Here is a 14,230-nt window from a genome sequence, read left to right as displayed (position 1 = left end):
ATTTTCTATGTAAAAATAATGACACCAGCTAACATTTACTGAGTACTCACCACATATCAGGCAACTTCTCTGATCCAATTTCCAACATATGGGAAATGGGGTTAATAAGAAAACCTATTGAACAGGTTACCAATAGGAAATAAAATAATGTATGTCAAAGCTAATAGCCTGATACATGGTGGGTACTCAGTAAATGTTACATTACATACGTTATCTTATTTCATCTCAGTAACAGCCCTGTTCAATAGGTTTTCTTATTAACCTCACTTTCCATATGTTGGAAACTGTGGATCCGAGAAGTTAAGTAGTTAAGCCACGCATCTGAGTAGATGGAGAGTCCAAGATTTAAAAACCCAGGCAGCCTGACTCCAGAGTCCATGTTAATCATCATCATACTATACTGCCTCTCTTCAGCTTTGTAAGGAGAACTTAGCTAATTACTTGATAACAGTAATAACTGGTTTAGCTCTTGGAGAACCCTTAAGAAGCTTGCATTCTGGGAGAAGGTGTCAGGGAACAGCACAAACAGTTAACTCAGAGAAGTGCCACTCTCTCCTCATCCCTGCTACCCATCTCCTATCTCCCCTTCTTTCTTCCCTTTCCCACCCTCAGCTCCCAGAGGTAACATTATCTCTTCAGTTTCTGGCTTAGCCTTACTTTTGCACAAAGGAGCAGGTAACTTTATTTTCTTACGTTGTTTTCTTTCTTACATGAAGGTCAGCATACTATAGACTTTTGGGCTTGTGTGTGTTTTTAATTTAACGATATGTCTTGGCGGTCCATTGAATTTTAAATAAAATTGTCTTAAACGTTCACAGTATACTTCTTTTCCCCACCTCTCTTTTTTCTATTTTTTAAAAAATTAAAAAAAATTTTTTTATTTTTTCATTTTTTGGCCACACTGTGTGGCTTGCAGGATCTTAGTTCCCTGACCAGGGATTGAACCCGGACCCTCGGCAGTGAGAACATGGAGTCCTAACCACTGGACTGCCAGGGTATTCCCCCCACCCCTCTTTTAAAAAAAAAATAAAGTTAAATTCTGTGCGTTTGTTTTGTAATAATGTTAAGAACTTTTTTTTAATTGTTTTTTTTTTTCCTTTAAATAAAAGAAATGCTGCTGTGGAGGAATAAAAGGGAAAGGATGGAACGATACGATGGGGTGGGACCATGTGCAGCCTTGAGTGTCAGGCTCTGAGGTCTGGACACAGTCCTATAGCTATGAGGTTCTCAGTCTTTTGTGGACTGATTATTAAACAGGCACATTGCTGATGAGAGGTCTGGGACAGAGGCTAGGTATCTTCAGGTTTAACACACTCTCCAGGTGCTTCCTAGCCAAGGGCTGCAGACACACCTGGAGGCAATAACAAGGAACAGAAGGTTTGGAAAGCGGTGCTCTAGGCAGTACCATGGACTCAAGCCCTGGGGGCTGAGGGCTGGGAACATCTCCCCATCCTCTGCTCAGGAGACAGTGTGAAGGGTGAGGAGGACTGAGCAGCCCTGAATCTCAGGAGAGGCTGCTCCCAGCAAAGCCGCCAGATAATATGCAAATACAAACAAACAGAAAGACTTCCATGCTTTAAAGGCAATATTCCATAGTTGTAACAGCATGGCAGTCTTTGCACACAGAAGTTGTGACCGTTACAGAAAGTGACCACCGTCCAAAGAACACCTGCTTATGTGTAATACCACCGTCCTGCTTAATTCTGAGAAATGCTATTTAATGTACTAAATATTTCTAACTTTATGTGCTTTAAATAATTTGCCACTTTAAGGTAAAATCCTTTTTCTTGATATGTTTTTTACCTCTATGATTTTCTGAATTGTACAGTAAGAAAGGATGAGACTTTATAAAAATTTTACAATTGACTTTAAATAGGAAAGTTCTTAATCTTTATTCTCAGATGGTTTAGAAGAAGTGCAGATTTTGTTTTCTTCATTTGCTTTACCACTTTACCTACACCGATAGAGTGGTGTTTCTCAGATTGTTGTCAGAAGCTACTGCATCAGAATCACCTCGTTCTCCCTCAGACCTACTGAATCGAAATCACTGGGGGCTACAGCCCAGGCCTCTGTTATTTAACACTTTCCCCACATGGTTCTGATGGATACTACAAAGTTTACACCTTAGACTACTATTTGCCAACATTTTTGACCATATGCTTTATTAGTAAAGAAAAAAAAATCTTGCAGGAATTCACTGGCGATCCAGTGGTTAGGACTTCACGCTTCCACAGCAGGGGGCACAGGTTTGATCCCTGGTTGGGGAACTAAGATCCCACAAGCAGCATGGCATGCCGAAAAAAGAAAACTGGCAAATATTAACCCTCATGACTAACAGTCTATATATTAAGTAATAATAAATGATAGCTTCTTATTTTTTAGAAAAACATAAATGGGAAGCACAATTTTAATATTTTCTTTGTGAATAGCCTTGACAATTGCCTTTGGAGCATATGTGGTATTGGAGACCACTACTTTAGACCATGTTGATTTTTTTTTTCTATTCAAATGATTGCTTATTTCTTATGAATTCTTCTGCATTAGTTAGTAGACCAAAACTCATGTTTTACTTACCAACTTGAAATTATATTAAAAGCTAGTGACTCTTAGCTCTCTCCTAATCTCTACCTTTTCTAAATTTAAATTGAATCACTTCTCTTCATGAAATCCTTATTCGACTCTTAACGCTTATATCTTAATGTCCTCTTACTGTTGTTATTTCCTCCAAACCCTAATAGTCAAATAGTGTTCATACATAAGATGGAGACATGCACTTCTGTTGAAGTGTTAGCTTTCAGTGTCTTTCACTCTATACTTAACTTTCTTTTTCTTTTTTTTTTAATTTATTTTATTGATGTATAGTTGATTTACAATGCTGCGTTAGTTTCTGATGTACAGGAAAGTGATTGAGTTATACAGATAAACACTCTTTTTCATACTCTTTTCCATTATGGTTTATCACAGGATATTGAATATAGCTCCCTGTGCTATACAGTAGGACCTTGTTGTTTATCCATTCTATATATAATAGTTTGCATCTGCTAATCCCAAACTCCCAATCCATACCTCCCTTACCCACCCCCGCCTTGGCAACCACAAGTCTGTTCTCTATGTCTCTGAGTCTGTTTCTGTCTCACAGATAAGTTCATTTGTGTCATATTTTAGATTCCACATATAAGTGATTATACTTTCTTTTTGCCGTCTTCTAGAATGGAGAGAGACCATCTCATGAAGTACAGATAATAAAGAATATGCCCCAGATGGCAAACTTCGTATACAATATGTATATGCATTTGATACAGACCACACATCATTATCATCAGGTAAGTTTTCTCAAAATTGACTCTTATTTTTTTTGCTGTAGAATCTTCTCTGTTGCCGAATAAATCTTTAACGTACTTGATTCCTTGCGGGAAACCAGCTAAACCAAAGTAGATAACTATTCATGTAACATCCATATTTTAAAAACATCTTTTGTAGATATAATTTGGCATACAATAAATTCCACATATCTAAAGTATACAATTTGATATGTTCTGATATTTGTATATATCCATGAAACCATCACCATAATCGAGATGATGAACATATCCATTATCCCCAAAAGTTTTCCACGTACACCTTGATAATCCCTCTCGTCCCTCACCAGTTCCTTTTCCACCTTCTCCAGGAAACCAAGGATCTACTTTATGTCACAATAGATTAGTCTCCATTTTTTAGACATTTATGTAAATAGACTCATACAGCATGTACTCTTTTTTCCTACTTTTTTTCAGCATTATTTTGATACTCATTTATGTTTCAGAATGTATCAGTAGTCCTTTTCCTTTTATTGCTGAATAAGTAATCCATTATACAGATTACCAAGTTTACCCATTCATCCACTGATGGACATTTGGGTTGTTTCCAATTTTGGCTACTACAAATAAAGCTACTATGAACGTTCTCCTACAAGTCTTTGTACTTTCTCTTGGGTAAATTTCTAGGAGTGGAATGGTTGGATAGTATGGTAAGTATGTATTCAACTTCTTTTAAGAAACTGCCCGCCTGTCTTACAAAGTGGTTGTACCATTTTATATTCCCACCAGCAATGTATGAGAGCTCACACACTCTTACTACGTTTGGTCTTTTTATTTTAGCATTCCAGTAGGTGTGTAATGGTCTCATTGTGGTTTTGATTGGCACTTCTCTAATAACAATTGATGTTGACCATCTTTTCATGTGGTTATTTACCATCTGCATATCTTTGAGGATGTGTCTGTTTAGGCCTCTCACTCACTTTTTCGGGTTGTTGTATTATTATTGAGTTTTGAGAGTTTTAAAATTTATTCTGACTACAAGTTCCTCATCAGATGTTTGTTTTACGAATAATTTCTCCTAGTCTGTGACTTGTTTTTTCATTTTTAAGTGTCTTTCAGAAAACAACAGTTTTAAATTTTGACAAAGTCCCGGTGTATCAAGTTGTTCTTTTGTGATTCATGCTTTCTATGTTCTAAAAGAACTTAGCCTGACCCAGAATTCAAGTTTTTTTTTTTCTAATGTTTTCTTCTAGAAGTTTTATAGTTTAATTTGCTATTTAGAGGTATGGTACATTGTGGGTTAATTTTTTTTTATATGGTGCAAGGTAAGGTTGCATTTTACTCATTTGCGTGTGGATATCCAGTTGTTCCAGCACCATTTCCTGAAAAGGCTGTTTTTTCCCTCTGTTGACTTGCCTTGTCGTCTTTTTTTTTTTGAGATTAAAAAAGCAGTTTTTCAAATTGACATATAATTGACATATAATTTTATATTAGTTTCAGGTGTATAAAATAATGATTTGCTATTTCTATATATTGCAAAACAATCACCACAATAAATCTGATTAACATCCTTCACCACACAGAGTTACACATTTTTTTTCTTTTTTTTTAAAATTAATTTAATTTATTTATTTGTGGCTGTGTTGTGTCTTCGTTTCTGTGCGAGGGCTTTCTCTCGTTGCAGCAAGTGGGGGCCACTCTTCATCGCAGTGCGTGGGCCTCTCATTATCGCAGCCTCTCTTGTTGCGGAGCACAGGCTCCAGACGTGCAGGCTCAGTAATTGTGGCTCACGGGCCTAGTTGCTCCGCGGCATGTGGGATCTTCCCAGACCAGGGCTCGAACCCGTGTCCCCTGCATTGGCAGGCAGATTCTCAACCACTGCACCACCAGGGAAGCCCTTTTTTTCTTACGTTGAGAACTTTTAGGATCTCACCTTGTTGTCTTAGTAGAAAAATCAATTGGCCACGTATGTGAGAGTCTACTTCTGGGCTTTCTATTCTGTTCTTTTGATCTTTGCATCTTTCCTTTTTGCCTTTATTACACTACCTTTGTTAGAGTTTTTTTATCGTAAATCTTGAAATTAGATAATGTGTGTCCTTCAGTTTTGTTATTTTTCAAAATGGTTTTGGCTGTTCTAGTTCCTTTGCTTTTCTGTATAAATTTTAGAATCAGCTTGTCTATTTCAACCCCCAGAAAAAGCATGTTGAGGTTTTGATTAGGATTTTGGAGTATTACTGCTTAAGATCAATTTGGGGAAATTAACATCTTAACAATATTGAGTCTTCTTTCCATGAATATGATCTCTCTCTCCACTTCTTTATGTCTTTGAATTCTCTCCTCAGTGTTTGGCAGTTTTCAGCATACAGGCTTTATACATATGTTGTTAGTTTTATTGCTAAGTATTTCATATTTTGTGCTGCCATTGTGAATACTACTTTAAAACTTTTTCAGTTTCCAACAAGAGAAACAGTTCCTGAAGAGAGAAGCCCAGCTTTAGCTCCAGGCTGCCATGGGGTAAAAGGGAAGCCAGGCATATAGAGCTGCTCTAGTGTTCTGGTTAAGTGGGACAGAAGCCTTGTGCCCTGCTGCTCTCTCCCTGCCATGGCCTTGTCTCAAGGCTTGGTTCCTTCTCACCCCTCACAGGGCTCCTTGATTGAAGTTGGTCCTTTCTTGAGTTGGTGTGGCAGTCAGTCCTAATCAGCCACTGTTTTTCCAGAGTGTTACAATAAATTCCTTTGCTAAAAAATTTAATAGCTTTTGATATTGTTTTTCTCCCTGAGGATGTAATATATGATCTCATCATTATTATCTGATATCTATGGAGGCATATTCCATGGAGTCAGTAAAACTTAGGCCATTATCATCAGAGTTGTTACATCTGTAATAGAAAATGGCCAGCAGTGTTTTGGAGAATTCTAGAGTGACAGTATCAATTAGGAAGATAATGTTAATGTGAGAACTTAACTGTATAAGCCAGTGTCTTTCTATTTGGATTCATTGATGTTTTCTCTCTCTTTCTCTTTCTTTTTTTTTTTTTCTTTAGACTTTATTACAGCTACCACCTGCTATGGTAGAAGAAGGTGAAGAAGTTCAAAGTCAGGAAACAGAATTGGAAACAGAAGAAGAGGCCACGCCTGCTCAAGCTGACATTGTACCTAGTCTAACAGATGCCAGCTCCAGTCAAGAAACCTCAGCCTCTCAGACTGAGACCATCCCCAATCACACAGGAGCCAGTTCCAGTTCAGAGGCCATCCCTACTGAATCCGAGATCACTGCTACTGTGGCAGAACCTGTAGCTGTACCAGCGGAGAATAACACCCCTCAAGATGCCACATCCGCCCCCAGAGAAACCAAGTAGCCAAACTGTAGCCCTTCTTAGGGAGGACATTTCATTTATAAAGTCTAGGTAAAGTTACCTTTTGTATTTTACATATGCTTCTGCCATTTTAATGGCACTAATTAATATTCAGTCCTTATTTTTGTTAGCTGATCTCAATGTTTGTCTTATTGTATATATGAAAAAAGAATGTGTGTGAACAACTCCAATTTTATTTGTTCAGTCAGAAGAGTAAATAACCATTCCTTTGATATTTTGATTATTAAATAACTATATCTGTAATCATACCTACATTAAAAGAATTTTCTACAGAGTAATAGTTCACATTTTTAGTGAACTTCTCTAAAGAAAAGGACAAAATATACTGGAATTAAATACAAATTACCTCAAGCAAGTGTCCAAATTGGGGAGGAAATCATTTCTTCTACCATAATGTAAGGTGCTCAAGTCATGTTTCTTTCTGTCCCTCCTTTCTTTGCTGTCTTCCTTGATGGAAAGGCATCTACACCATAGGATATAAGTTGCTCCGATCCATTAAAGAAGACATGCATTTCCTTCCCCCAAATCTCAGAATGTGTAAAATCACCTAGAATGTCTCTTTATTTTGGGGGCCACTCCAGACCTAATGAATCAGAATCTCAGGGTTAGAGCCTAGGAACCTGCATTTTTATTTTTGCAGGTGCTACACAATTAGTGTTTGAGTTGCTGGCTGAATGATAGCAGATAAGGCTGGTGAGGCTGGGCCAAGATTTGTCATTCATCTAAGCAGGAAGGATCTGGCAGATCCATTTGGGCAGGAACAAAGGTCCAGGGTCCGGGCAGTGAAAATCAGTGAACTTAATTAATTCCTGTATTCAGGATGGATTTCTTCCAATGCAGAGCTTCTGAGTTTTCTGCCCTGTTTAGTTCTCTTGATAGATAACCAGCCATAAGGAGACCTTAAGGTAAAATGTGCTCCAGACTTGAGAAGGCATCTGTACTAGGACCTTGCTACTCAGGTATGGCTTGCAAATCAGCAGCATCAGTGTTGCATTGAAATTTGTAAGAAATGCAGAAGTTTGGGCTCTACCCCACATTTGTTAAATCTCAATCTGCATTACAGCAAAGTCCCCAGGTGATTCCTATGCACTTGGTAGTTTTAGAAGCGCTGTACTGAGATTACTGTGCTGTCCTCACATGAATGAGAAGTAGAATGGTGATCCTATGATGGTAGAGTTTACAGTGAGTATGACTGTTTTCTGACAATGGACCTCTGCTTATAAGTCCCTGGGCATGGTGACCAGAGAAGAGATGAATATGTGTATGTGGGGAGGGTGAACTTGCCCACTAGTTCTCTTCCCCATTCCCACATCTGCTAGAGTGGCTAAGGGGAGCATTTCCCCAAATCTAGTGCATCTACCTTTAGGCTTGACCGTGTCCAACGAACTTTTGAAGAATTAAGCAAGAATTGCACACTGCCAGTGACAAGACCAGTGCTTCTCATCTTGATATTTTGAAGCAATGATGAATTCATAAGGAAATTAAACCCAGAAAGTCAAGTCAGTGATATTTTTGAGTGACTAATGTTTGCTTAGGTTTACCAGTCTGTGGTGGGTATAATTTAGACTCCTGTCTTACAGTGCTCCTTGCAGCATCAACAATTGTGTTGGGTGGGGAAGGGGAAGATGAAAGTGATGGGATAATAAGGGAGGTGAAATGCCAAGGAAACGAACGTAGGAAACCTAGGTCTGTTTGTTATCAGAGTTAGGATGGAGCCAAATGGTCTGCTACATAATTTCTCTGAGTATAAGAATTTGAAAGCAGGTGTTATGGGCATCTGTATGAGGACTTGCACTCAGAATTATTTTCATTTGTGAATATATAGTATCAGGCTAAGCAAGAGGGAAAGAAGCTTTACCATATTACTGTCTTTCCTGGAAAAGACTGATTTTTCCCACTACCCTTTAGAGGAAATGAATCATGATACCTGCAACCAAAGTAAGCAAAACTGCTGTGCTGCTTTCTCTTTAAATAAACCATTTTCCTAACACTGTATATCACTCTGTCTAGCTGGGTGACTGAACTTTTTTCTCTGCTGCTTGATTTTCTATCACACTAAAAAGAAAATTTTAACTGGAAGATGAATAATTCCTTTGCCTTTGTCAAATTAAGAAAGGGATGATGAAAGTGGGACTTGCATTATTTTAAATTGTTTATTCACTGGAAAGGCCAGTGAACTGCAGTTGACTATAGAATTGTGGAATTTTTAAAGGAACTTAAGAGATCTTTTCTAATCTTAGATAATGAGGAAACTGAATCAGATGGTCTTAACCAGGGTGGCAACTGTGGGAGACTGGGGTAGAATCCAATCTATAGTCCAGGGCAGTTTTGTGCCTTTTTTTTTTTTTTTTTTTTTTTAAATCAACCACACATGAGTAATTGCTTCATAAATTCAAAATTTTTCTATTTAATTTGGGATTACTACAGACACAGTTATTCTAGCCAGGTGACCATTTCAGATTAGTGTTCCCATTGCTCTCCATCCTGTTTTTCAGATCTGAATATGTCATGATTTTGGAGTTTATTTTTAAAAGCAAACCAGAAAGACACATGCCAAGAGAAAGAGCATGAAATGAAGCAATTCAAGTATTTAGACTTTTTTTTCACAAAACGCTGAGTTAAGAAAGTACATTACCAGCAGTTGAGAATAAATAGCTCTATTGATTTGGGCAAATGAATGAGAAGATCTAAATATTGTCAGGTCTCTTGAAGTTAGTGTGATGATAAAAGTTGATATTTTGCTAGATACTGAGAGAAATGGTATAAATGGGCCATTTGTGCTCCTATAAAAAATGAAGTTTTTATGATCAGGGGACAACATGATATTGTAAAACAGACTTTGGACTCATCCAGACCTGACTCAAATTTTACGTAATTTGCTCATCAGCATTTGGTTTGACCTTGACAAGTGTTATAACCTCTCTAAGTCCCAGTTTTATCTACAAAATGGGGGAAAGATCTGTTTGTTTGTTAATGGGATAATGTTTATGAAAACATCTGGCACCTGGGTGCTCGGTAAATACCAGTCCCACCCTCTCCATTTTCCCCCAAATCTTTGAGACAGTGCAGGATATTGCCAGCCAGTCCTCTGACTTGAGTGCGTAGCTATGCCCCTATCCAGGGAGCATGGAGGAGGATTAAGAAGGGAACACGTGGTGGCAGTTGACTTTTGAAGATCAAGGGTCAAATTTACTGATTGGAAACCTCGAAATCAGCCCATGGCAGCATTGAGGATGGTCTCTGCTGAAATTAAAATTTCTAGCAGAACAGCCTACCCAGATGGAGATAGTAGGTACCATTGTGCTTGGGATATATTGATAACATCAATTCCGTATCCTGTACTCCCCCACTCCAAGATCATCTATATTATTGCACTTACCTAGCTTGAATGTGCTTTTTCCTTTTTATCTTGCAGTCACTCACATGGTATTTTAGAGATGTTTCTTCAATTAAAACAAGATAAAAAAGATTTTTTAAAAAACGCTGACCCTTTTGCATGCACCAGAAGAGCAGTTAAAAACAAGCAGTGCCTTGCTTCCTGTGAAAAATGCCTGGCAGTTAGCCTTTGTAATTATGAAGCAATCATGTTAATAGATGTTTAAGAATAATACAACTGGAGCTGTACAGAGCCAAGGATGGAAATGAGCACATGAGACCATTTTTTCTTTATCCATTGCTATTCTTCAGTGCCCGAGAAGGGGTTTTAATTCAGCGGTAGCCAGAAGCTTTGGACACTTTTTTTCTTCGTAGGGACAATCCTGAGCTCAGTCCCCTGGAACATGACTCAGAATGCAGCACAGTTACGGCTGACTGCCAGCTTTATTGCCAGCTCTACCTTTTGGCTTACACTTACTTCGTTAGCTACTTAAACTTTTGCACTTACATATAAAAGATGGCTAATCCCAGTATTTCTCAGCATATGTTACAAAACCACCCATCTTCAAAAATACTTTGAAAAACATGTTCCATGGTTAAATAAGTTTGAGGAACACAATTAATTATCATTCCCCATTTGCAGAATAACAATGCATTATTAGCTAATTAAAGGTTCTTTCCTGCAGGAAAAAATCATGTTAACTTTGTTTAATCTAGCATTTGATTATCCCAAGCTTATTTGACCATAGAACTCTTTCTTTCTTTTTCTTTTTCTTTTTTTTAAAAATAAGACATTCTAGAGAACTAGTTCCTCAGAACAGTTTGGGAGCCAATATTTTTACATTAGTAAATGAACTTTGATTCCCCCTTAGAAAATTAAGGGGATAAGAATATACCAGCCCCAATATGCTACTTTGTCATAAGGATTATTTTGAGCTGAAGGCAGTTGAGAAACAGCAGATACAGGAAGTATTCTCTATCCTTGCGCTTCTGCCTAAAAACAGGGCATAAATTTCCCTTTGTAAAGATGACATAAATTTCCATTTGTAAAGGTGTCCCCTCTCTCCTGTACCAGGAAGAAGACACCAACCCTTATCACCGGACACAGAGATGATGCTATGAAATGAGTCTGCATAAACAAACCTTACTAAAATGACCCTCATCTTCCATTAATTTCCCCGAGTATTTACTTTCCCACAATTTACCACCCCTAAAAGCCCAAACTCCCCCCCTTTTTTTTTGGCCTATTTACTTCTCCATAATTTATTGTCCTTTGTTAAAATGGTATATAAGCTTCAAAGCCTAACAACTTCGGGGGGGAATTTTTACTTTTCTGTGTAGGCCCTGGAAGTGAAGTTAAAAACATCAATTAAATTTGCATGCTGTTTCTCCTATTAATTTGTCTTTTGACAGTTTAATTCACAGACCCCAGGTACAGACCTAAGAAGGTAAAATCTTCCCTCCCCTACAAAAATAAGACTTAAATACATCGTTTTTCCGTAAGTAACCAGAGGCTAAAGTAACACAGCTGAAGAAGAATGTAGAGGTGAAGTGATTTGGACAGAATGTCATATTATAGTGTAATTTGTTGAGTGTCACATGGTATTAATAGCAACATCCTGAAAATACAAATGAATACAAGTTTGATCAATGTACCATGACATTTGTTCGTGTGAGCCTTCTAAGAAAAGGTCACTGAGCATTCTCTGTTTACATTTTAATTTGAGAGTCCAGGATTTCACACTAACCTTTTCTCATTTCTTACTGTGCAGTAAAAGAACAGTCCATATTTCCAGTGTGTCTTGTTTTCTCAGTTCTCTAAATGTTTGTTTTCTTTAAAAGTCTGTTTCAAAAAGGGAAAAGATTTAGTATGGTAAATAGGGGTGGACAAGAAATAACAGAAGAAAAAATGGTCCCCACCATCCTCTTTCTCTCTATCTTTGACTTACATCATACATTTACCCAACACTCTTCTTGCAGTAAATCTAAGTGCAAGAACCTCAATGGTAGCTGCTTCTCCTTGGGAGATACCTTGTTTAATATAAATGGCTCTTTTGAGAAACTGATTTTATTGACCTTTTTAAAAAAGTCAAGAGTTCTTGATAGGAAGTGGTCATATAAAATATTATCTTTTTCTACTCTCATTCATTGGTTCATTTTGAGGGGAGTTTTCTTCTGGTTTTTAGTTCAGTTATTTACAATAAATGTGGTTACTGTATTATGGTATTTTCATTACCCCTTTTCTTCTAGTAGCACTTTCCAGTGCTGATTTCTTCTGATCCCAGACTTCCCCAAGAATAGTAGTGGAACAAGAATAGAGCTAGTTAATTTGCATTTTATTTTGCTGGTTGACTACTTTTCACAGAAGTGAATTGAATTAAAAATAGTAAAAAGTTGGAAGATGTCTTTGAAACTATCTAATTCTTGTGCATTCAGAGACTGAGTACCTACTGTATGTCAGGCAACAATGCCATAGTTCATAGGTGAGAACACTGAGGCATTGGGTGGTTTGCCTAGGAGACTATGGTTAGTTGAACTGGGACCAGAACCACCATCTGACATTCAGGCAAATCCCTTACCTTGCTGTTCTTTAAACTTATTTGCTTGAAACAAATCAAAGTAGAAGGAGCCACACTTAATATTTCACAGATGAGCAAGGCAAGCCTACTAAAGAATTCCTCTCAGGCTTAGAATACCAGAGAGGAGACCGGGTTGCCAAAATCAGGATAGGAAATAAGAGGTCTATGAAAAAATATGCTTTAATGTTACAGTGTTTATACTTACAGGTGAAAGCCAAATTAATACTTGTTTTGGATTGAAAAAGGTATGAGAAACATATAATGGGGAGAGGCTATAGTAAGTAGTATTTAAGTGCCAAAATGCAAATTATCCTAAAGCTGTTTTAGTTTTAGACCAAGTCAGAACAGGTTAAATAACAACAGTTTTAAAAGAATGTAATATATGATAATGGAAAAGTTAGAATTTACCTAGACCTGCACTTTAAATTACCATTATAGGCAAACCTCAGAGATACTGTGGGTTCATTCCAGACCACTGCAACAAATTGAATATCACAATAAAGAGAGGCACACTAATTTTTTCAGTTTCCCGGTGCATATAAAAGTTATTTTTATACTATACTGTAGCCTATTAAGTATGCTAAATAGTATTATGTCTAAAAAAGCATACATACCTTAATTTAAAAATACTTCATTGCAAAAAAAAAAAATGCTGGGCTTCCCTGGTGGCGCAGTGGTTGAGAATCTGCCTGCTAGTGCAGGGGACACGGGTTTGAGCCCTGGTCTGGGAGGATCCCACATGCCGCGGAGCAGCTGGGCCCGTGAGCCACAACTACTGAGCCTGCACGTCTGGAGCCTGTGCTCCGCAACAAGAGAGGCCGCGATAGTGAGAGGCCCGCGCACCGCGATGAAGAGTGGCCCCCGCTTGCCGCAACTAGAGAAAGCCCTAGCACAGAAACGAAGACCCAACATAGCAATCAATCAATCAATCAATCAATAAATCTTAAAAAAAAAAAAAAAAAAAGCTAACCGTCATCTGAGCCTTCAACAAGTTATAATCTTCTTGCAGTAATAACACACAGGATCACTGCTCACAGATCACCGTAATAAATATAACAATAATGAAAAAGTTTGAAATATTGTAAGAATTACCAAAATGTGACACAGAGACTCAAAGTGAGTAAATGCCAATGGGGAAATGGCACTGATAGACTTAACTTGACACAAGGTTGCTTCAAACCTTCAATGCATTAAAAACATAGTATCTACAAAACGCAGTAAAGAGAAGTGCAATAAAATGAGGAATGCCTGGTTCAGCCTTCCAGTTTAACTCTACCTGCCACACACCCAACGTTAGCACGTTTGGGAGCTGAAAAGAACATCTGTGTGAGCTCAAGTTCCCAGGAGCGAACGTCTGTTTCTAAAACAACTCAAAGCAAGATGCTCTTACGCAATTACGGAAATCAGTTGCGGTTTTTTAGAGGTGGCCATTGCAACTCTTGGTCTAGTTGGGCTCACTAAATGAATGGGCTCATCTGAGCAAGTAGAGAATGTGTTTCCTCTGCAGAAATACAGTCGTAGCTTTGGTGAAAAGACTCATGAATGTCAACTGTCATTGACACTTGAGAAATTAAATTGGTCAAGTGGTTCTCTTAAATTGA

General features: G+C 37.8%; 1 protein-coding gene across 7 annotated transcripts in view; it reads left to right on the top strand.

Annotated features, from left to right (window-relative positions):
• AQR (aquarius intron-binding spliceosomal factor) overlaps positions 1-14,230 on the top strand; it is a 124,194-nt gene that overhangs the window by 94,789 nt on the left and 15,175 nt on the right. For 2 of the 7 annotated variants that reach the window (XM_082452349.1, XM_082452347.1), the window contains exons 34-35: positions 3,210-3,323; positions 6,343-6,705. In XM_082452349.1, coding sequence (XP_082308475.1) covers positions 3,210-3,323; positions 6,343-6,657 — 429 coding nt within the window. In that variant the 3' untranslated portion in view covers positions 6,658-6,705. Of the gene's footprint in view, positions 1-3,209; positions 3,324-6,342; positions 13,594-14,230 lie in introns of those variants that run through there. The other 5 variants (XR_014261212.1, XM_082452348.1, XM_082452346.1 and 2 more) reach the window with 5 other exon arrangements.

Source organism: Balaenoptera physalus, assembly GCF_965194825.1.
Source record: "Balaenoptera physalus genome assembly, chromosome: 2".
NCBI lineage: Eukaryota > Metazoa > Chordata > Mammalia > Artiodactyla > Balaenopteridae > Balaenoptera > Balaenoptera physalus.
Note: the sequence above shows the minus strand (reverse complement) of the source record. Positions and strands in the feature narration are given on the sequence as shown.